The sequence below is a fragment of the Mustela putorius genome, unplaced genomic scaffold (genome assembly GCF_011764305.1).
Source record: "Mustela putorius furo isolate JIRA1106 unplaced genomic scaffold, ASM1176430v1.1 tig00000127_pilon_pilon_pilon, whole genome shotgun sequence".
NCBI lineage: Eukaryota > Metazoa > Chordata > Mammalia > Carnivora > Mustelidae > Mustela > Mustela putorius.
Window position 1 is genome coordinate 40,296 of NW_025421288.1, and position 23,676 is coordinate 63,971.

Consider the following 23,676-nt stretch of genomic DNA (forward strand, 5'->3'; position numbering starts at 1 on the left):
GTAGCTTAAGAGCTTAGCTTTGTAGTTAACTAGACCTAGATTTTAGACCTGGTTTTTCTATTTACCATCTGTGTGAACTTAGGCAACTTACTTAACCTCTGAGTCTCTGTTTCTTCATGCGTTTAAAAAAAGGGTTAAAACAATCTCTCAGAGGTGGCTGTAAGGATTAAACGAGAAAACACTGACAGAAACTCAGCATAGTCTTTGGCACACAGAAAAGAACACTTTGTTTTTAATTACTTAACTCCTCCAAATACTAACTAAAGCTATATTCCTTTGATGGAGAAAAGTGAAATGTATTCCCGTTTTATAAATGGGAAACTGGAGACCCCTACAGTGTCGGTTCCTGATTGTGGAGAAAACTAGTCGTATAACTACAAAGAGTAAAGGTTAAATCCACTATCCTATAGTTCAATTTACTTTCACATCCTGACTTTATTAGGAAGATAAAGTCACAATTAAAAAGAAACATGCATACATGCCTACCTCAATTCCAAAGTACTGATGTCCTTTCCCCAATACAGCATCTACATATTCTGAAACCAAATCCACAGCTTCTTCTAAAAGGTCATAGTTTAAGTACAAACGGAGCAACTCAGCAGCATCAACCTTCTGTAAAAAGTCAGAGATTACGAATATCTACCTATTTCCATGTTACCTAGGCAATAACTGAAGAATGCTGTGTGTCTAATTCCCTGGCATTTATACTTCTCAATATAAGTAAATGAGCATTTGAGTTTCCTTATCTTGGGATAAGGGCTGGATTCCTAAGAGCCCAGTCACTTCTGGGTACCCTGTGAGACTTTATCTTGTTAAGTGGCCTTCCTGCCCTATTTTGTGATCTAAGGCACACTTTATTTATTTATAAATTTTTAAAGATTTTATTTGTCAGACAGAGAGAGAGAGAGAGGACAGAGAAAGAGCAAAAGCAGGGAGAGGGAGAAACAAGCTCCCTGCTGAGCAAGGAGCCCAACACAGAACTGGATCCCAAGACCCTGGGATCATGACCTAAGCCAAAGACAGATAATTATGACTGAGCCACCAAGGAATCCTAGACGCATTTTATTTAACACTTTTCTACTTCAGTTTCCACAGTAGTAGTAGAAGTTAACATACCTTCTCAGAAATACTGAATACTGAAGAGCAATATGTTCATATTATCCTCAGAAATATATGAATGACAAATGCAAAAGAAGTTTAAAGAATTATCAACTTGAAATACCTGAGTTAGGGGCACCTGGGTGGCTCAGTCGGTTAAGTGTCTGTCTTCAGCTCAGGTCATGATCCCAGGGTCCTGGGATCGAGCCCCACATTGGGCTTCTTGCTCAGCAGTGAGCCTGCTTTTCCTTTTCCCTCTGCCTGTCTGCCTGCTACCCCCCTGCTTGTCTCTGTCTCTCTTTGTCTCTCTGTGTGTCAAATAAATAAATAAAATTAAAACAAACAAAAAAACAAACCTGAGCTAAATTTGTTTAACTCAGGGTGAAACAAAAGTGATTAGAACTTTGGTTTGGAAGGGCTCTGCTAATCAGGCAATAACGCTTTCTATATTTTGATTTGATCACAGTCCTTTTACCAGCTTAACCGCCTTTTCTACTTTCTAACTTAAACAAGTAACACCCCCCTCCAAAGGAGATAAACTTTCCTGATTTTAAGCTTTACAGTCTCTTTCCCTACCCTACCCAATGTATTTCAGATATAGTTTTCAAACTTAAGCATGCACTGTATCAAATTACAAGCTTGTTAAAATACAGATCCCAGATCCTAGCTACAGATTAATCTGAATGTTAAAGTGTGGAATGGGGCTCAGGAATCTGTATTTGAAGAAGCCCACTACCCAACTAATTCTGAGGTAGGCAGTCCAAAAATCCAATTTTGACAAAAACTTAAACCCTGTTTTAGTTTTGAAAACTACTCTACTCACTTCTGTGAATTTTTTGAGTAACAGTAAATACTGTGTCACACATATAGTCATTGTTCTAAGTATATACTCATTGTTCTGTGAGCAAATAAGCAGGCATTAATTTAATCACTAACCTGCAGAACTTTAATTCTAAACACCCAGTACTCCATACGGAATTAAAGTTAAGCTATTCTTAGTGTACTTAACTAACACTGAGAAGCTGCCCAAAGCATAGGTCAGTATATATCCATAAATTACCACCTTTTCTTTTTAATCATCTCATGAAATTTATTCTTAATTGTAAACATCAGTTTCTTACTCTGTACAAATTAAGATACCATTTACCTTGTAACTGTTTATAAGCCAGTTAGGCAGAGGCACTCCATGAGACAACAGCTTGTTGATTACACAGTGGTGATATAAATTATTCTGGACTTTGTACCTTTCCAGGTAAGTCGATAATAGTCGCCATGCTTCATCTGTAGCACTTGAAGAAAGCAGAAGGGACTAATGAGTTCTAGATTCTTTTTTTTTTTTTTTTTTAAAGATTTTACTTATTTATTTGACGCAGAATGAGAGAGCACAAGCAGTGAGGAGTAGCAGAGGGAGAGGGGAGAAATATTCTCCCCGCAGAGCAAGGTGCCTGATGTGGGACTCGATCCCAGGACCCTGGGATCATGACCTGAGCTGAAGGCAGAGGTTTAACCAACTGAGCCACTCAGGTGCCCCGAGTTCTAGATTCTTAACAGATATTTATAGCATGTATGTATTCATGCATGTATTTATAAGGAAAAAAAAAATCTTTAGAGACTCACAACTGAATTGGTAATATAACTAAATGGCAACTAATATTATTAGGGTCAGTGTGGTTTAGGGATAGTATTAGAAACCAAATGACTTGGATTCTATTTCTCTCCCACTAACTACATCTTTACTGGACTACACAATTCAACTAACTTCTTTGTTCCAGATCCCTAAAACAAAGAAACTGGCTCAGATCACTGTTTCCAACCGCAATCAAGCATTAGACTCCTGTAGAAGTTCCGTTTTAGAAGATGAGGGTGATGTATCTGTATTTTAGTAGTGATACTGATGTGCTAATTTAGGGATTGAAAACTAATGTCAGAGCACCTCCAAATTGTAAAATGTTCCAATTCTAAAGCACCAAGCTGTGCAAGAGAAATCGTAAATTCTATTAAAGGGAGGGAAGTTTTCTGAAGGTGAAGGTTAGAAAAGGGTTCTAAAGAAGCAGAAGTGCATTCAGTAGACACTAACTGGGTGCATGAGGGAAGTATTTGGAGGGTAAGCCCTTTTGGGGCGGATGAGCACCAGGGCTGTACCTAGACTCCTTAGTGGTGATGACAGATGAGAGCTGATTGGCTGCTAGCCAGGACCAGGCTTCTGCTTGCGCCGCCTCGCCTCCCAACTGCAACTTGATGCATCTGCAATGAAAACGTTTCCACACATGGTAAACTAACTTGCTGAAAAGAACCACATTCTTTTGTTACCAAAACCAGAGATGAGATGATAACTTTAGCTCCAGTCTGCTGCACCTTCCTCAGAACCACACAAATGAATGACCTGCAAGGCCACTGGTGTTAGGGGGTCATTTACTTCCAAAGGAAAATTTCTGAAAGTTTAATATTTAGGTACAAGGCATTATTAAAATGAAGAGAAGATATGCCTTTTCTAAAAAGGACACCACTATTTGGACCACATATCCTACTATCTTGGGGGAATGTGGGGCTAGGGATGCCAAATTTTTGACTTCTCAAGAGAAGTTATAAATCAAGATTTAAAAAAAATTATAATTAACTAAAAGAAATTTTAAAAAGTCATCGTGGTGGGCTAGAAAAAACACTTCTTCAAAGCACAACTGGCTGTGACCACTGGTTCACACTGGGCAGCAGTGCAATATTTCTGCATTAGAAAATGAAGACAACAGAAAGACAATTTTAAACATACTTGAAAGCAAGTCCCTCGAAGACTGGTGTTAAGGGGAGCTTAAAGGTCTGACAGAGTGATATGGCAGTGTCAAAAAGGCCAGCCTGAACCAAGAGAGAGACCATCTCCTCTGCTGATGAACTTCCTGTGGAAATCAAAAAGAGTTATTTAGTGGCAACTGGTGCCTGCCAGTGACCTGAAGTAGCCTCTGGGGACAGGTATCTCCAAGGAGCAGGGAGAGGCGCTTGGCCTGTCTGGCATGCTGGTCTAGCACACCGTGTCTAGCCTGCTGTCTGTGTCCCCAGACTGCCGTGTGACTACCTGCAACCGCAACTGCCGATGGGTCGTGCTGAGCTAGAGTGAGGCGAATGCGGGCCAAAGAACACTCTTTCTCGAGGTCGCCCAGTTCCAGGATTTCAATCTGCCGATTGGCTAGAAACCAAAGGAAAATATGTTTGATTCCCAAAGTGCAAAGGAAGTGTCTATCATCACTGCCTATTAACTTAGCCTGTCAATTCCACTACACATTAAGTAGTTCAATGTCAATTCCAAAGGCACCGGAAGGAAATGGCGGTGGGAAGAAGGAGGGCTCCATAAAAGTGAACTTAAAAATAAAGCAACAGCCCTGCTTCCAGCATGCAGCTTGGTTAAATCAAGCTACTCCAGTAAAAACAGCTGCAGCTGAGATGCTTAAAATGTGTTGTACACAGAATTTCATTTAACTATTACAACTCAGAAATGCTGTTACTGGGTCAGAAAGAAAGGAACATGCCCACAGTGAGAGAAGCAGAATTAAGGGTTGGTGTGTCCAACCCCAGAGCAGTATTAGGGTTGGTGTGTCCTAGAGCCCAAGCTCTTTAAGGAGGAATATCATGTCTCCATGGTGATATCCAAGGAGCCTGCTGAAACAAGTTTGATACTATGCTGATTTAAATACTGCAAACAACACTCTTTTTAAAGCATTTTCATTCCTCATATAGCCATATGAAGTTTTCAAAGAGCAACCAGATAATTTTTAGATTAAAATACTGAAAATAAGCTAAAAGAAACGTTACAGTATTTTTACATTGCTCTACATGTTACAATCACTATATAAAACCACACATTTAATACAGATAATACTATAACACAACTACATAATTACTGCTTAAGCCAAGAATCCACAGGAGACCCCCAACTCACTTGGAGCAGCTGTGCATTCTCCATCATGATTCCTCTTAGGGGATGCTCCAGGACGATCATACTGAGAAGACAAAACAAGTAATTAAAAGTTAATGAAAAGTTGAAAAGTTAGTATAAGTTGACCCCTGAACAACATGAGGGTTAGGGATGCCAATGCCCTACATAGTTGAAAATTTGCATATAACTTCTGACTCCTCCAAAAACTTAATACGTAATAGCTTGCTGTTGTCTGGATGCCTTACCAAGAACATAAACTCTCATTAACATATATTTTTATGTTATCTGTATTATATGCTGTATTCTCACAATAAAGGAAGCTAAAGAAAAGAACATGTTATTCAAAAAATTGTAAGAGAAATACATTTACATTTTTAAAAAGATTCCTTAAAAATTTATTTATTTAGACAGAGGATGTGTGAGTGGGGGCAGAAGGAGAAGGAGAGGGAGAATCACAACCAGACGCTGCGCTGAGCCCAACACGGAGCTCATCCTCATGAATCTGAGATCATGACTTGAGCTGAAATCAAGCGTCTGGCGCCTGATTGAGGCACCCAGGTGCCCCTACATTATTCCATTTATTGAAGACAACTGTGTGTAAGTGGACCTGCGCAGTTCAAACTCGTGTTACTCAAGGGTCATCTGTATCTAATTTCGATATTACTAACTCAGTATTTGTGATCCAGAGCTTTCATGCTTAAATTCTCTCTACATAAATTATGTTTATTTCAACTAGCATGGCACTTACAAAGGTTCTGTAACTACGGAGTTGTTTGCCAAGTTGACCCACTTAGCTAGTTCTAACAGTTACTGGGTGTAAGGATGTTGACTTAACCTCCATATAAAGCACCTGACCTTCCTTGGTTCCAGAGTTATATTCTCCACCACAGACCCTGGGAAACAGCCTAGTACATGCACGAATGATATACAACATGAGTAGCTGCACATATATGACGCCATCAGCACTTTTTAAAAGTGTAAAACAGTTATGTGTAGATGGAATTAACAAAAATGAATGAAATAAAAGCAGCTACCATTTACTGAGCACTTTTTGCAGGCCAGGCACTGTCACTGTTCTAAGCACTCTACATGAATTACCTCATTTAATACCCAAACAATCCTATAAGGCAGATATCATCATCACCATGATCATCCCTATTTTATACAAGAGGATAATTGGGTAGCAAAAAATTAAGTAATTTGCTTGAAATTAGGTTTAACTCAAAACCATTCTGCAAGTACTTCTTCCAACAATAATTCTAAACTTGAGAACTAAAGGGGTGGTAATATATAACAAAGGAATTGCTGCAAAAATAGATGAAGTTCATAAATATCCCAGCAGAAATTTTAAACAAAATGGAACAAAACGAGGTGATAGTTTCAAAAGGACCAAGCCAAGTTAAGTGAAATGATCCCCAAACTCCAAGGTGGAAAGCTTTCATACCACTGCACCAGATGCTGGGTGTACAATCCATGCATATTCTGGACGAATAAGTCGTAAACAGTTAACAGCAGCCAAATAACAGTTGCCTTGTTTCTCAAGTCCCCGCAGAGTTCGAACCTCTCTGCCAAGACGCATTCCGTACTCAAACATCACTGTACCAGCTAGGAGGCAATAATAAATTAAACATCAGAATTTCAAAAATGTGTTTTAGAGGGATGCCTGGCTGGCTCGGAACAGCATACAGCTTTCAAGTTTCAGCTCCATGTTGGGTGTAGCGATTACTTAAAAAATAAAATCTAAAAAAAAAAAAAATGTTTTAGAAACTTTGTTATACTTACCAAATATTAAAACGTAAAACAAAACTGATTTAACTTAAAACCACACAAAAATCGTGTGTTGGTGAGGATGTGGAAAATCTGGAACCACTGTACACTGCTGGTGGGAATGTAAATTGATGTAGCGGTTATATAAAACAGTAGGGCAGATCCTCAAAAAATTGAAAATGGGGGGCACCTGGGTGGCTCAGTGGGTTAAGCAGCTGCCTTCGGCTCAGGTCATGATCTCAGGGTCCTGGGATCGAGTCCCGCATCGGGCTCTCTGCTCAGCTGGGAGCCTGCTTCCATCTCTCTCTCTCTCTGCCTGCCTCTCTGCCTACTTGTGATCTCTGTCAAATAAATAAATAAAATTAAAAAAAAAAATTGAAAATGGGACTACCTTGTGATCAGCAATTTCACTTCTGGGCATAAAGCCTGAAAACTGAAAGCAGGGTCTTGAGGGGATACTTGTATGCCCTTGTTCACAGCAGCCATTACTCATAATGGCCAAGATGGGGGCAATCCAAGTGTCCATTGATGGATGGATAAACAAAATGTGACATATACATATAAAAGAAGAAGGAAGCAATTCTGTCACATACTATAACATGGATGAACTCTGAAGATTATTAGGCTAAGTGAAATAAGCCAGTCACAAAAAGACAAATAAGATATGATTCCAGTAGCCAAATTCACAGAGACAGAAAGTAGAATGATAGTTGCTAGGGGCTGGAGGAAGTAGAAATGGGAAGTTGTTTAATGAGTTTAGTGTTTCCATTTTGCAAGAGGAAATTGATTACACAGTAATGTGAATATACGTAACACTACTGAACACTAAAAATTGGTTGTTATTTATGTGGATTTTATTACAATTAAAAAAAGAAAAATCTGTAAATGTTATTTCTGATATTCATTCATTCATTCCATTTTTTTTTTTTAAAGATTTTATTTATTTGAGAGAGAGAGCAAGCATGAGAGGAAGAAAGTCAGATGGAGAAGCAGGCTCCCTGCTGAGCAGGGAGCCAAATGTGGGACTGGATCTGGGAATCCAGGATCATGACCTGAGCTGAAGGCAGTCGCTCAACCAATTGAGCCACCCAGGCGCCCCACTCATTCATTTTAAAAGTGATCAACACCCAACATGGGGCTTGAACTCATGATCCTGAGATCAAGAGTTGTAAGCTCTACCAACTGAGCCAGCCAGGTGCCCCTACTTCTTTTAGATACTACATTCCCAGATAGTACAAAAGACTAGAGTCCTAGTTTCAGCCACATTTTTACCTAATTCCACCCAGTGCAGCCAAGAAATGTTTGGATGCTCTGCTCATGAATGAATTATCTTTACAATACTTGAGTCACACGGGCTGAGTGAGATACTGAAAAACATCTTGTTCTGAGGCAGCATGAGACTCCAGAAACAAACGGCATTTAACATTTCTTTTAGTTTTTTTTTTTTTTTAAAGATTTTTAAAATTATTTATTTGACAGACAATGATCTCAAATAGGCAGAGAGGCAGGCGGGCGGGGGTGGGGGATGGAGGCTCCCTGCCCAGCAGAGAGCCCGACACGGGGCTTGATCCCAGGATCCTGGGACCATGACCCGAGCTGAAGGCAGAGGCTTTAACCCACTGAGCCACCCAGGCGCCCCTTTCTTTTAGTTTTTAAATGGAAGTATTTTTCATTCCAACAGTTTTAAAATTCATATAATTTTACTTAAAATGAAATTGACGGGGTGCCTGGGTGGCTCAGTAAGTTAAGCGTCTGCCTTCGGCTCAGGTCACTATCCCAGGGTCCTGGGACGGCCCCGTGTCGGGCTCTCTGTTCAGCGGGAAGCTTGCTTTGCCCTCTCCTCTTACCTGCCATCCCCTCTGCTTGTGCTCTCTCTTTCTGTCAAATAAATAAAATCTTAAAAAAAAAAGAAATTGACTTGACTTTCCCCCATCAACAAATGTTTCCGAGTGCCTGCCATATTAAGACATTTTTTTAGAAGCACAAGTCTTGCTCCAGAAAGATCTGAATATTAATTCAGCTAAAGTGGTCTTTTTTTTTTTTAACATTTTATTTATTTATTTGTGAGAGAGAAAGCACAAGCAGGGGTGGAGGAAGAGAGAGAGAGGGTGAAGCAGATTCTCTACCGAGTGGGAAGCCTGATGTAGGGCTCCATCCCAGGACCCAAAGATTGTGACCAGAGCCAAAGGCAGATGCTTTAACTGACTGAGCCACACAGGTACTTCCAACTAAAGTGACCAGGTTGATGTAATGGATATTGCTATTGTAAAAACAGTGAGAGATCTTTAATTATCTACATGTCCCCTCTGTGTGAGTCAAGAATATAAGGAACATGCAAACATGTTTCACCATTAGGAAAATTAAGAATAAGGTTTATTAATTACTTCCATCTATTCTTTCAATGAAAATCAGCAATAAACCTTATGAAAAGTTCTCTGAGTGAAAACGGTAAAAAATATTACTAGTTCCAAGGGAAATCCACAGTGGTTATCTCGTAAAATGTGATCTTAAAACAGACATCAATCCCTTTGCATTTTAGCTGTTCTTTCTTTTTTCTCCATCTCAAAGATTTTACTTTTTTTAAATTTTTTTATTTTAAAGATTTTATTTGACAGACAGAGATCGTAAGTAGGCAGAGAAGCAGGCAGAGGCGAGGGGAGGGGGAAGCAGGCTCGCTAGTGAGCAGAGAGCCCGACACATGGAGCTGGATCCCAGGACCCTGGGATCATGACCCTAGCCAAAGGCAGAGGCTTTAACCCACTGAGCCATCCAAGCACCCCCATTTTAGCTGTTCTGATAAAGACTTCATTAATCATCATACAAGTCCAAACTAAGATACAGTCTTTTTTTCTTTTTTTAAAGATTTTATCTATTTATTTGACAGAGATGACAAGCAGGCAGAGAGGCAGGCAGAGAGAGAGGGGGGAAGCAGGCTCCCTGCTGAGCAGAGAGCCCAATGTGTGGCTCAATCCCAGGACCCTGGGATCATGACCTGAGCTGAAGGCAGAGGCTTTAAACCACTGAGCCACCCAGGCGCCCCCAAACTAAGATACATTCTACAAAAATGACTGGCCTGTCTGTACTCTTCAAAAATATCAAAGACATCAAAAGGCAAAGTCAGACTAAAAGAATTGCTCCAGATTAAAGGAGACTAAAGACATGACAAATAAATGTAATATGTGATTCTGGATCAGGGGATAAGGACAGTATGGGAGGAATGTGCTATTAAAAAAAAAAATCACATCAGCATATTTATAGTTAATTCATGAAATTAGTTTTATTTCCTTAATCTGATAATTGTATTGAGGTTATCTAAGAAAACGTCCTTAGCAAATGCATCTCAAGCATTTATATATCGAAACAAGAGTCTACAACTTACTCTCAAAACAATCAGCAATAAGATACGGGCAATAGCAAGCTGGCACAAGAACTCAAAGCCAGCCACAAAAATTCCAGATGCCTCTAGTAAAAGTGCATTTCTTTTAATATCAGACAGAAGATATAGATAGAATGACATCTCACTGAAGATTCCTAAAGAATGTTCTAGAATGGGATAAGTGCATGTCTTTAAGGCTAGCAGGTAATCCTCAAAAGGGTGAAGCTAATCTTGTAAATAAACATAATTTCCCCAAACGCCTATAGAGAACACTCATTCAGTGGTGAAAATAAGGTAAAAATTACTTAGGTCAACAGCATTTTTATAAAACATGATTAAACTGCTAAAGTTGCCCCTAACAAATTGGCTTCAACTGCTCACCCTTTCGGTAATTGTGGCGAAAGACGTGAAAGGCATAGAGGAGCTCATAGTAATTGTGAGTCATAAGGTCCACAGCTCGTGCGCGTGATTCAATTATTGCCACAACCTAACAAAGGGGAAGCAATCAGATATCAAAGTTAGTAGGGAGCATGACAACTGCCACAGCTGTGTCCAGTCATCAGCGGACAACTAAAATTACCTCGTTATGCAGATTCACATAAGGAAACTCTACAAGATCCTGTAGCTGTGAGCGTTCACAAAGAACTACCACCAGCTGCCGCAGACAATCTAACTGCCTACGAGGAAAAAAAAAAAGGGACATGAGGACAAACTGTCTCAGTGGATTAAACAAGGCTGGTAAATTGTCTTTAAAAAAGACTGAGCTTGACTACCTGCTAGAATCAGGAATTTGGGTTAAGGCTTCATATGCTTGGCTATTGTGACCCAAATCCAAATGATGTTTGAAAATGCATGTCCTCAAGGTAGCCTAAATGTCAAATAAAGGGAAAAAGAACAATGGCAATTAAAATGCCACGTCCATGCCAAATCCCAAGGGAAATAACTAGATTATAGTTAGTTCTTACCTGACTTTTCCAGTCACCACCTACTTCAGTTAATATTGATGAAGCCAATTGAATAACCAGCTCAGGCAAGCCAACAACATCTAGTAGACGCAAAACCTGAGGAGAAACAGGAGTTTCCATTAAAATTAATATGGTAGTGCACTTCAAACTGAAATAGGAATTAATCAGATAACTAGTTAAGATGAAGATTAAATCAAAGACGTTGACTACAAGACAGGATTATTTGGTTACTATTTGACTTTCCTTTAGGGGCGCCTGGCTGGCTCAGTCGGAAGAGCATGCGACTCTTGATATCAGGGTCGTGAGTTTGAGCCCCACGGTGGGTGTAGAGATTACTTTAAACAAACAAACAAACAAACAAATAAATAAATAAAGACTTTCTACTGTCAAATAACAGGCTGTAAAATTTCCTATTGGGTCTTTTACGTTCGATGTTTAGTACACAGTGGGTACTCAGTATTTGTTAAAGGAACACACTATATTTCACTGCTAGTAACTATTTAGTAACTTCTAGTAGCTAGTAACTAAAGTAGTAACTCCTAGTAACTGTTTAGGTCACAGATGAATTTAAAGCCCAGAAAATAAATTGCCACCATAGCCTTATAAACCCCTGAAGAGAATAATGTTTGAGATAATCCATTTCTAAACAAGATAGTACAGTGCTCTTCAAACTTTTTTGATTGCCCACTCTATTAACAATGTCTGTGTACACATGTGCACATGTATTATACTTATGTACACACAGCTCTCTAATTTATGTTTAACACACTCAGCATATGAATTTATAGAGATGAAATAGATAAAAATCATTTTGAATTATTTTTATTAGTACTTATTTATTCTTTTCTTTATTAATAGTATAAAACACCTTTTTGTTTTGGGTGCTTAGTTTTTATTTTATACTTTTTCTTGAAATATAACGTATATTTAGAAATGTACATAAATTCTAGATACACAGCTGATTAAATGTTCATAAAGTAAACATATCCATGTAACAAGCACCTAAAATAAGAATTAAAACATAGCAGCATTCCAAAGCTCCCAGATGACTCCTTCCAGCTTCTTCTGACTTTTACTTGTTCCGTTTTTAATTTCATGGAAATCGAATCTTATGGTATGTATTTTTTTGTGTTTCTCTTACTTTGCTTAACATGTTTATAAGACTGATCTATTATTATATGCACAATTTCCTTTCATTGCTGTGGTAGTCCATTCAAAGAATATACCATAATTTATCGATCCATCCAGTCAATGGACACTTGAATTTCCAGTGTATGAGTTTTATAAATACCTGCCTGGATCATAATTGCACATCGTTTGGGTAAATATGTACATGTTTCTGGATATAGTCAGAATTGGAATAACTAGGTCATAGGGTGTATCAATGATTGCAGCTAGTAAATATTAAGTTTTTCTTCTTAAAGATTTTACTCATTTATTTGTTAGAGAGAGAGAGATGGCACAGCAAGGGGAGCAGCAGGCAGAGGGAGAAGCAGGCTTCCCACTGAGCAGGGAGCCTGATGTGGAATAGACCCCAGGACCCTGGGATCATGACCTGAGCCAAAGGCAGATGCTTAACCAACTGAGCCACTCAGGCACCCCCCAACAGTTTTTCAAAGTAGTTGTAACCAATTCATACTCATTACAGGTGATTAGGATACATTTAATGCCTTGATAATTTTCTTTCTTTTTTTTAAAAGATTTTATTTATTTATTTATTTATTTATTTATTTGAGAGAGAGAGAGAGAGAGAGAGAGAGAGAGCAGGAGCAGAGGGGAGGAGAGGGAGAAGCAGACTCCCAGCTCAGCAGGGAGCCGCACGTGGGACTCGATCCCAGGACCCTGGGATCATGTCAAAGGTAAAGGCAGACACTCAAACCTATGGAGCCACTCATGTGCCCAATAATTTTCATGGTTTCATATTATCTTGAGTTGACATTTTAATTCAAGGTACACTTACTTATATATTTTAAAATAGTATTCCTGAGAAGTCCAACTGTTATCAGTTGATTCTTGTCAGTTCTGATTATAGACTGTTACTGTTTTTACCTTGCAATATGGCTGATGAAGGGCCTGTATCAAAGGGAGAAGTATCAGCCCTATATTGTCCTCATTTGCTTGTACTTTCTTAGTCTGGCTTCTCTGAAGGAATTTTTAAAAAAATTGTGGAGGTGATTTTTATTAAAATGAAGCAATATCATGTGTAAATCAATTTAACTGGGCAAACATAATTTACTGAAATTGAATGGACTAGCGTAGATGCTCCTCTAAATGCACGTCCCAGCTGTGACACCCTCCCTCTCTCTTCAGATCATCTACCTTGAGACTAAATGACAAGTGACCACGTGGTAAAGGACCACATAAGAGCACCAGAGTTGATCCTTATATTAAACATTAGCATTTTTTTTTTTTTTTTAGATTTTATTTATTTGACATAAGCAGAGGGAGTGGGAGAGGGAGAAGCAGGCTTCTGCTTCGCTAGGCAGGGAGCCCGATGTGGGGCTCGATCCCAGGACCCTAAGATCATGACCTGAGCTGAAGGCAGCTGCTTAACCGACTGAGCCACCCAGGCGCCCAAAACATTAGCATATCTAAATTTATTCTTTTGTGAGAGTTCTAGTATTTTCTTCCCAAGGCCCGCTTTGGGGTCCATTGGAGCAGTGATTTTTCATGTTTTTTGAATCAGTAAGTTTCTTGTGATGAAAGCTACAGAACTTCTCCACAGAAAAAATACAAGCATCATTTTGCACAAAATTTCAGGGGATTTATCAATTCCTCAAATCTAGCCAGCCTCGATTAAAAATCCTTAGAATTAGGGGTGACCGGCTGACTCGGTGGAGTGTGCAACTCTTGATCTTGGGGTTGTTGAGTCTGAGCCCCACAGTGAGTGTGGAGATTACTTAAAAACAAAAACCCTGGGGCGCCTGGGTGGCTCAGTCAGTTAAGTGACCAAGTCTTGATTTCAGTTCAGGTCATGACCTCAGGGTCGTGAGATTGAGCCCCTTGGCAGGCTCCATGCTGAGCCTGCTCAGCATCCCTACCCTGCTCATGTGCTTTCTCTCTCCAAAATAAATAAATAAAATAAATCTTGAAAAAATCCTTTGAATTCAAAATAATTTCATCAGAAGGATGTGGATGGTTATTAAGAGCTATAAATCTATTTCAGTAAAAATTCATCTATCTTGTGGTGCTGGTTGGCTCAGTCAGTATAGCATGTAACTCTTGATCTCAGGGTCATGAATTCAAGCCTCACAATGGGTACAGAGCTCACTTAAAAAAAAAAAAATCATCTGTCTCTTTTACAAGCAAGGAACCAAATGGTTATGCCTGTCTCTGTCGCATTTTTCTTTTTGGTGGGAAATAACAGGTAACAACAAATAGTTACCTAAAGCTTAAACATCAAGCATGGTTAAATGTTGTGGTGACAGACACAGAGACTTCAATGAAATGAGGCTTGAGGCTTGACTCTCTGGGAAAAGGGGAATAGCAGGTAGAAAGGTCTTGAGGGGAACAGAGTGTACGCCTGGCTTGCATGAGATAGTAAGCACACCACTCTTTCTAGAACTAAATGACCAGAGAAAACACTGATGGGAAGAAAGGTCAGGAGGGACAGCGAGGTCCAAATCTTAAACTAAGGCTAAATACAGTATTCCAAGTTAATTCCTTGAGCTTTAGGCAAGACTAGTGTCAATAAAGTTCTGATGACCAGGCTAATAAACTGGTATCATGATGGGAATTTCACTTAAGTTAGAAACACTCACCTATTTTATTAAAATACACATTTCTTTAATTTCTCCAGGCAAATTCGTTTCTCTTCTCTTGGAAGTTCAGGGAATGATTAAGTTTTTACATTACTTTTCTTCCCAAATATCAAAACAATGATTTCAGATACATTTTTACACAGGGTGGTTTAAGAAGGACCAAACTACATCATAATGTACCTTATCATAATACTGCATCTTGGGGGTGGACACAATCTCTCCATCCTCTGAGCGAATCAAGCGATCCAAGAACTCCTCTTTGCCCACCTCAGATGCTGCATGGCGGAAGCAATCCAGAGCCTGGAGAAATAAAAGAATACAAAATGACTTACAATGAACTGTTCTAGCTGCTTAAGTCACCGGTGTGGAGGATAGGGGAGGGGAGCGCGGGGTGGGGGAAGGGCAGGCTGGTTTCAGGTGCTAAAGGAAAGCCAAAAAAGAAAAATTAAGACTTGGCTACATTTACAATGTCTGCCATTCTAAATTCTATTTGACACATTATTTAATATTTTTCTTTAACTTATCTCACTTTTTAACTTAAATGCTATTAAAAAGTTAACTTTAATAAGAAAATTGACGGATAAATATACAGTAGCATAGTAACATGTTAACATTTGTAGAATTTGAGTGGTGAGTATATGATTGTTTATTTTAAGTGTTTAAACTTTCCTGCATGTTTGAAAATTTACATAAACAGGATGTCAGGGAACAAATCAGAAAGGTAAACTTTGGGGCACCTGGGTGGCTTGGGTTAATTAAGCCTCTGCCTTCGGCTCAGGCGATGGTTTCAGGGTCCTGGGATAGAGCCCCACCATCAGGCTCTCTGCTTGGCAGGAAGCCCCGCCTCCCTCTCTGCCTACTTGTGATCTCTGTCTAATAAATAAATAAAATCTAAAAAAAAAAAAAAAGTAAACTTCCATAATGAGGATGAGAAAGCAGCATAAAATTAAAAAAGTATATGATGAAAACATGTAACTGAGTAATAAATTTGATTTACAAAATTCATCCCTAAAAACACCAACACAGAGGCAAAAGGGTTTTAATGCCTTCTTCTTCATGCTTTCCCATGTTCTAACTAATTTGGAAAGCACATGAAAGCTGAACAATCCCCATATGGTTCTTGCTGGTACTAATCGTCTTTATTCTTATCTAGAGGATTCCACGCCTCCCATCCCTCTAACCTAGTTAAATGGAGACTGTGTCCTCTTTGCACTGAAGTTGGTTCATCATTCAAATGCAATTTACCTTCTGTCCCTCTCCTGTAACCAGGTAGCATCGTCCCAGCATAAATCGACAGGAACCAACATTGACTTGACACCAGGGACGCAGCAGTTGAATATAATCCTTAAAGGCATAAAAGGTGCTTTCTGATTAGAAAACAAATATAAGGAGATAACCACTCCCAAGTTCTTCAAAGACAGAAAAAGACAGAGGTCAATTAACACAAAAGGCGTATTTCCTGAAATCATCTGGAAATTAAAATCTAATCCTGTTAATTTACTCTTGTATTAGGTTAGATACTTAAAAAAAAAAAAACAGGACTCTAATAACACCATTACATGTAAACACACAAACACTTTTCTGACTTAACAATTTTCAACTTTTGTATTTACTGGTTTAATGACTAGATTCCTTTAAAGGATTTATAGGAAGACAATGGTGTGTTTGTTTTAGTATAAAGAGAACCTAACAGGATTAAACAAGCAAAACAAGATACTCTAGAAAAAAAAAATACATTAGGAATGACATGTCAAGAAAGAAGTAAAGAAAATGTCTCTGGGGCATGTTTTGGTACACTCAAGTTTAAATTATTGTGGTTCTTATTATTAGCCGGTTAAAGTGTAGATAACATTTACACAGAAAAAAATTTCTGAAATCCCATTCTTTACCAGAATGATTAAACCTGAAATATTCAATAGCACTCACCTGCAATTGTACATACTGACAATTTCCCATCAAACATTCCAGAAAGAGACATCCGGGATTGCTAGGCCATCTAGTCACTGGATAAGGAGATTTTTTAACTTTTTTGGCAAACATACATATGTGTATGTGTGTATACACACACATATTGGACATCAAAGTCCACGCAATGACTTAATTTTTATTTATTTATTTATAAATAATTTTTTAAGTTTTAAATAAACATGAATGTATTATTAGCCCCAGGGGTACAGGTCTGTGAATCACCAGGTTTACACATTTCACAGCACTCACCATAGCACATACCCTCCCCAAATTGACTTAATTTTTTAAAAAGAAGGTAAAGAGAAGGTGGCAGAGCACATGTTCTTATATTAGACAAACATGGTTTGAAGGTTATATACTAGAAGCCTAGTCACCTAACTCAGAACTCAATTAACTATGGCTAAACCATGTATTTCAACCCTGGGCAACCACTTCCAACTCTGATACACTGTACATACTGGTGACGCCACTGGACGCCCAGCTTCTACCATAGTGTCTGAGATACAGAGCCATTCAATAAATACTTGAGGACATATAATGTTTCAAAAGAGATCTAGTTTTTTTTTTTTTTTAAAGATTTTATTTATTTATTTGACAGAGAGAGATCACAAGTAGGCAGAGAGGCAGGCAGAGAGAGAGAGAGAGAGGGAAGCAGGCTCCCTGCTGAGCAGAGAGCCTGATGTGGGACTCGATCCCAGGACCCTGAGACCATGACCTGAGCTGAAGGCAGTGGCTTAACCCACTGAGCCACCCAGGCGCCCGAGATCTAGGTTTTAAGCACCCAATCTCAATAAGAATCTTCATTATACAGGGAGAATAAGAGCCTTAGGCTATTTAGACAGAAAACACATTTTTAACTGGCTTTTATTATTTTTTTTTAAGATTCACTTATTTATGAGAGAGAGAGAGAGAGAGTGAGTGAGTCAGGGTAGGAGCGGGAGAGGGATGAGCGAATGAATTCTCAAGTAGACTCCCTGCTGAGGGCGGAGCCTGACGCAGGGCTTGATACCAGGACCCAGACATCATGACCTGAGGCAAAGTCAAGAGCTGGCCACTTAGCCAACTTATGGAACCACCCAGAAGCCCCTAACTGGCTTTTAAATAAAAGGATACAAAAGCTGCAGTAAATAATTGGTAGTTGCAGTAATCATCTCGGGCCAATTCAACCCAGTTTGGCTCAGAGGTGCCTTTGGTTGAGAGAAGAGATGAGATATGATATGTTTTCTTGCAACTTCTTGGAAGAATAATTCCACAACTGTCTGAGGGCTAGATACTTAAAAAGAAAAGGTTATGACAATCGTCAATTTGTGATAGTAGAGTCAATTTTCAACTAAGATGATTTACTAACTCATTTTACACTTCAAATAAATAACATTTATTATTTCAAAATATAAAATGCATCATGGGTGTAAGCAACAGCAATATAAGTAAAAGCAGTTATAAAGTATGAAGTACTATACAAATGCAATAAAAAGCCATTTAAATCAACAGTGCACTCATTCCTTATTCTTTTCACTGATTTCACTATACCTAAGCGTCTTTGGGAGTCCAGGACCCCAGGTTCATGACCTGAGCCAAAGGCAGACTAACGACTGAGCCACCTGGGTGCCCCCATATATATGTTTATATATGCAATACCCTTAGTTTATGCCTGATTTGGGCTGCCTGGGGTTTCATGGACTCCCTTTTGCAGCCCTCAGGCCACAGCTTGCTTATGAACCTCCCCAAATGAAAGCAGCAGAAGTGGTAAAGGATCTGTTTAATGAATACCCAATAAACGCCAAATTTATAATCAAATTCACACAGTCTAGTCCTTACCAAACTTATTTGCCATTATAGCACCAGAGTCCGTCAGTTCCAGCACTGACAAGTGTTGGAGATTGGACTCCCTGTTGAGAACAGAGAAAAATACAGCAGTTCTACAAAAATATTATTACGAGTCTCCCAATGACATTGTTAGTAAGTTGTACATAAAAGCTCTATGGAAAGCATATTACCAAAGAAGATAGTTTATCTTACTGAAAGTGTAATTCTTCTAAGTAATAGATTCTCCTTTTTCTTTTGGTTATAAAGCAGCTTGGCCTACCTTTCCTAACTAGTATGTTTTTGTGTGGGGTCTAACTTGCCCTGTGACCTCATCTATTTGGCCTTCAACAGGATTTATCTTTATATTAAACACACACACACACACACACACACACACACACACAATAATGGTACACCTGAAACTCATGTAACATTGTTGTGTCAACTCCACATCAATTTTAGAAAAAGCATTAAAAAATGGGTAGTTAGCGTAAAACTCTCTCAACAGTTTCTTAGAAATAACAAATTTTAGCAATTGTGTATGTTTTCAATTTCCACTTAAGAATAAACATTTTTTCTTTTCAGAAAACCACATATATAATAATGTATATCTAGTATTTTGGTCCTTTTTATAAACTGCCTTCAACCTTTGGAAATCGAAGCAGCTAAACGCTCTGAATTTTATAGGCAAATCATGGAACTGCATAATGTTTACAATTTTTTTTAAGACAATGAAAAAAAATAACCAAACTCATACTTTATTTTAAAAATAACGAAATAATGAAACTCACAGTGTGTCAACTGGAACATCAGTTGCCAAGCATTGACTTCCCCACTTAATGAGATAATAAGACAAGAGTAGAGGAGTTGTTCGGTGTAGTAGGTCTTGCTGGTCTTGAATGAGCTGACCAGCTCCCAAGATCACCTGTACATGACGGGTGGGGTGGATGAGACCATACATAGCGATTAGTGATGGTAACAAAGTTTGGGTGGAGGTAAAATTATTATTATTATTTCTTAATTTATTTGACAGAGATCACAAGTAGGCAGAGAGGCAGGCAGAGAGAGAGGAAGGAAAGCAGGCTCCCTGCTGAGCAGAGAGCCCGATGCGGGGCTCGATCCCAGGACCCTGGGATCATGACCTGAGCCAAAAGCAGAGGCTTTAACCCACTGAACCGCCCAGGCACCCTGGGTGGAGGTAAAATTAAAACAAAACAAAACAAAAAAAACACAGTTACAAAGGGCACACACAGAAAGCAACATATATACATAAAGGCTACACACCTTAATTTTAGGGTAGCAAAAATATCTACCCAAAGATTTAACAGTACAAAAATGCTGATGGTGAAAGAGAAAAGAAAAGTGTAACTTTCACTGAATCTGCGGGCTCAGAATTCAAGAACAGGAACAGGGAAATCTAAGCCCTTCCTTATGTGGATAAAAACAGTTTTGAACATTACAGGAGAATTTGGAAATACCACCAAAAGCCTTAAAAATGTGCATAGGTTGTGACTAATCAATTACAGTTTTGAGAATTTATCTCAGAAATATAGTAGAGGTGTACGGATATTTATAGGTATGAGGAAGAAACTGGCAACAATCCGGATGGTCACAAATGTGACTGGTTGAATAAAACTGTACTAGGTTAACTATTAAAAAGAATTTTGTAGGGCGCCTGGGTGGCTCAGTGGGTTAAGCCGCTGCCTTCGGCTCAGGTCATGATCTCAGGGTCCTGGGATCGAGTCCCACATCCGGGCTCTCTGCTCATCAGGGAGCCTGCTTCCTCCTCTCTCTCTCTCTCTGCCTGCCTCTCTGCCTACTTGTGATCTCTCTCTGTCAAATAAATAAATAAAATCTTTAAAAAAAAAAAAAAAAGAATTTTGTAGTAGAATACTTAATGACACGTGAAAATACTGATTAGCTGTGTGAGGTAGAATAAAAACAATCAGATTACAAAAACACCATGTAGCATATCCTAATTCTAGAAATAAACAAAACGTTTGAGAACAAAGGGTCTACACCAAAATGTTATCCCAGTTGTCACTGGGTCCATTACAGAGGAGTTTTAATTTTTCTTGTTTACAGACAGAGGCTTACATATAAGGCTTGTTCTATAATGAACATCTATTCTATACTTAGAAAAAAAAAAACAATGGTTATAATTAACAAACAAACAAAAAGCCCCATAAAAACCCCTGAGGAAATGTAAGACTGCAAAGACTAAAAAGAACTCACTAATGGCTGCTCTAAGTACCAGCCTCTCGGGAAAGGCCCCTGTATCTCCCTAGTGGTCCTGAACAAATCATCTTCCTAAATGTCCTCCTTATTTTTACCCGAAATTCTACCATTATTAACATATTTGAGTTAATAAATTCTGATTTGAAATATATAAATAGCTCTGTGAGTCCCAAAGGCCTTGAATTTCTTTTTACATTAACAGGAGTTAGTGAGCCAGACCCCTTGTCACACTTGGATGAAATGACCCACTGAGAGACAAGTGGAGCTCCTGCCAGAAAGGCATTCTCCAAATATGGAACATTTAGTAGTGGAACAAGAGTTAGGTGGCCTAAGAAGATTAGGATGAAGAGGAAGCACAGAATGGAGCTGGGAGGACCCTAAGGTAGCACACACAGTTGGTTGAGAGTCTGATCAGGTCATGATCCTAGGGTCATGACATGGAGCCCTGAGGTGGGCTCCAGGCTGGGCATGGAGCCTCCTTGAGATTCTCTCTCTCCCTCCCAGCCCCCCAACCTATGCACATGCTATCTTTCTCAAACAAATACATACATCCTAAAAAAGAATGTGCTTAGGCTAAATTTTGTACTGCAGAAATACAACTCCTTTTCTTCTTCCTTTCTCCTCCACACTAAATGGTACCCTACTATCACAAGCAAAGTCGTTACTAACAATACTAAAATTTGGAGAGGCCACCCTGGGAAATTTCCCCACCGCTATACATACAAAGATTAACTGCAAATTAACCTGCTTCATGTGTGCTTTTTTAAAAGCTTAATTATTTAATTTTTTAAAAAGTAGGCTCCATCCCCAGCGTGGAGCCCAATGCAGGGCTTGAACTCATGACCCTGAGATTGAGACCTGAGCTGAGATCAAGAGTCTGACACTTAACCAACTGAACCACCCAGGCACCCCTATTTAAGTAATCTCTATACCCAACATGGGACTCAAACTCAAGAGCTGCATGCTCTTCTGACTGAGTGAGCAGGTGGCCCATGTAATATATGTTCTTTTTTCTTTTATTTTTAAATATTTTACTTAATTTATAATTTTATTTATTTATTGGACAGAGAGAGTGCGCCCACACAAGCAGGGAAAGAGGCAGGCAGAGGGAGAGGGCGAAGCAGGCTCCTGCGGAGCAGGGAGCTCAACATGGGGCTCTATCCCAGGATCCCAGGGTCATGACCTGAGCTGAAGGCAGACACTTAACTGACTGGGCCAACCCAGCATCCCTGTCATGTATGTTCTTAATCTGTATTTTATTTATTTTAAAGATTTTATTTATTTATTTCACAGACAAGGAGCACAAGTAGGCAGAGAGGCAGGCAGAGAGAGAGAGGGGGAAGCAGGCTCCCTGCGGAGTAGAGAGCCTGATGTAGGGCTCGATCTCAGGACCCTGGGATCATGACCTGAGCTGAAAGCAGAGGCTTTAACCCACTGAGCCACCCAGGCGACCCCTTAATCTGCATTTTAGACACTCACTACAGGTCAAATGTAGGTGACAGAGCAGTGAACAAAGACAAAAGTCTGCACATTCTGCTCTGTGTGAGTAGGGTTTTTTTTTTTTTTTAAAGATTTTATTTATTTATTTGACAGAAAGAGATCACAAGTAGGCAGAGAGGCAGGCAGAGAGAGAGAGAAAGAGGAGGAAGCAGGCTCCCCGCTGAGTAGAGAGCCCAATGCGGGGCTTGATCCCAGGACCCTGAGACCAGGACTCGAGCCGAAGGCAGAGGCTTTAACCCACTGAACCACCCAAGTGCTGCTTTGTGTAAGTAGGTTTTATAAGTTTCCCTCAGGCAGTACTTACAGCATCACCCAGCCTCATTAACAGATGTTGTAATATCAAAAGGTCTCGGCAAATGAGGAATCGAGTACTGGCAATTTTACACACACCTCTGCAAACAATACACGCTGCTGTGTTGCTACCATACAGCTGGGAAAGATTCATTCGAATATTCAAAGGCTGAGCTATAATGAAGAGGAGGAAAAAAAGGAAAAGAAGTTAAAAGGAGTTAAATCGTTTTCTCTAAATCAAAGAGACACGTTTGTGGTCATTCACCTGGATTGAACCCCTTTTCCATTTCCACTTCTGTCTCATAGTCCATTTCCCGCACAAGTAGCCCAATGGCCTGGATTGGGTTCTTGATCTCTTGCAGTTTACTGCAAATATCCTCCATCACATTTTCTCTGGAAGGACAATCAGAAAACTATTACTACTGAGCATACGTAACAAAGACTCTATAAATCCTATAAGCTAAGGGCTCTATGGAAACAGGAAGACCAAATACGCAATAAGGGAGTGGAGATAATCACTCTGGCATACAAGATACTTTAACTTCATATAGCAAATTTTTCCTCATTCTTTTAGAAATGACAGACAAAATGCATTTGAGAAAATACTTTTATTTTTTTAAAGATTTTATTTATTTATTTGTCTGAGAGAGAGAGAGAGAGATCACAAGTAGGCAGAGAGGCAGGCAGAGAGAGGAGGAAGCAGGCTCCCAGGACCCTGGCATCATGACCTGAGCTAAAGGCAGAGGCTTTAAACCACTGAGCCACCCAGATGCTCCGAGAAAATACTTTTATGTTTTAGAACTTATAGTTCAGTTAGTAGTTAATACAGCATAATCCAAGAGTCTGCTTCCAGATCTGAATTCATGTGTTACATTTCCTGTTTAAAAGCAGAGACACCAGGGTGCCTGGGTGGCTCAGTGGGTTAAAGCCTCTGCCTTCAACTCAGGTCATGATCCCAGGGTCCTGGGTTCGAGCCCGGCA

The 23,676-nt window shown here is 39.3% G+C and overlaps 1 protein-coding gene across 1 annotated transcript in view; it reads right to left on the reverse strand.

Moving 5' to 3' along the window:
- NUP160 (nucleoporin 160) overlaps nt 1-23,676 on the reverse strand; it is a 52,343-nt gene that overhangs the window by 2,170 nt on the left and 26,497 nt on the right. The window contains 19 exon segments of the mRNA XM_045089750.1: nt 487-612; nt 2,246-2,387; nt 3,241-3,342; nt 3,866-3,989; nt 4,166-4,276; nt 5,027-5,087; nt 6,468-6,628; nt 10,548-10,653; nt 10,747-10,843; nt 10,940-11,034; nt 11,132-11,227; nt 15,073-15,192; nt 16,138-16,236; nt 16,819-16,888; nt 17,974-18,133; nt 18,679-18,749; nt 19,458-19,591; nt 22,709-22,869; nt 22,961-23,088. Coding sequence (XP_044945685.1) covers nt 487-612; nt 2,246-2,387; nt 3,241-3,342; nt 3,866-3,989; nt 4,166-4,276; nt 5,027-5,087; nt 6,468-6,628; nt 10,548-10,653; nt 10,747-10,843; nt 10,940-11,034; nt 11,132-11,227; nt 15,073-15,192; nt 16,138-16,236; nt 16,819-16,888; nt 17,974-18,133; nt 18,679-18,749; nt 19,458-19,591; nt 22,709-22,869; nt 22,961-23,088 — 2,164 coding nt within the window.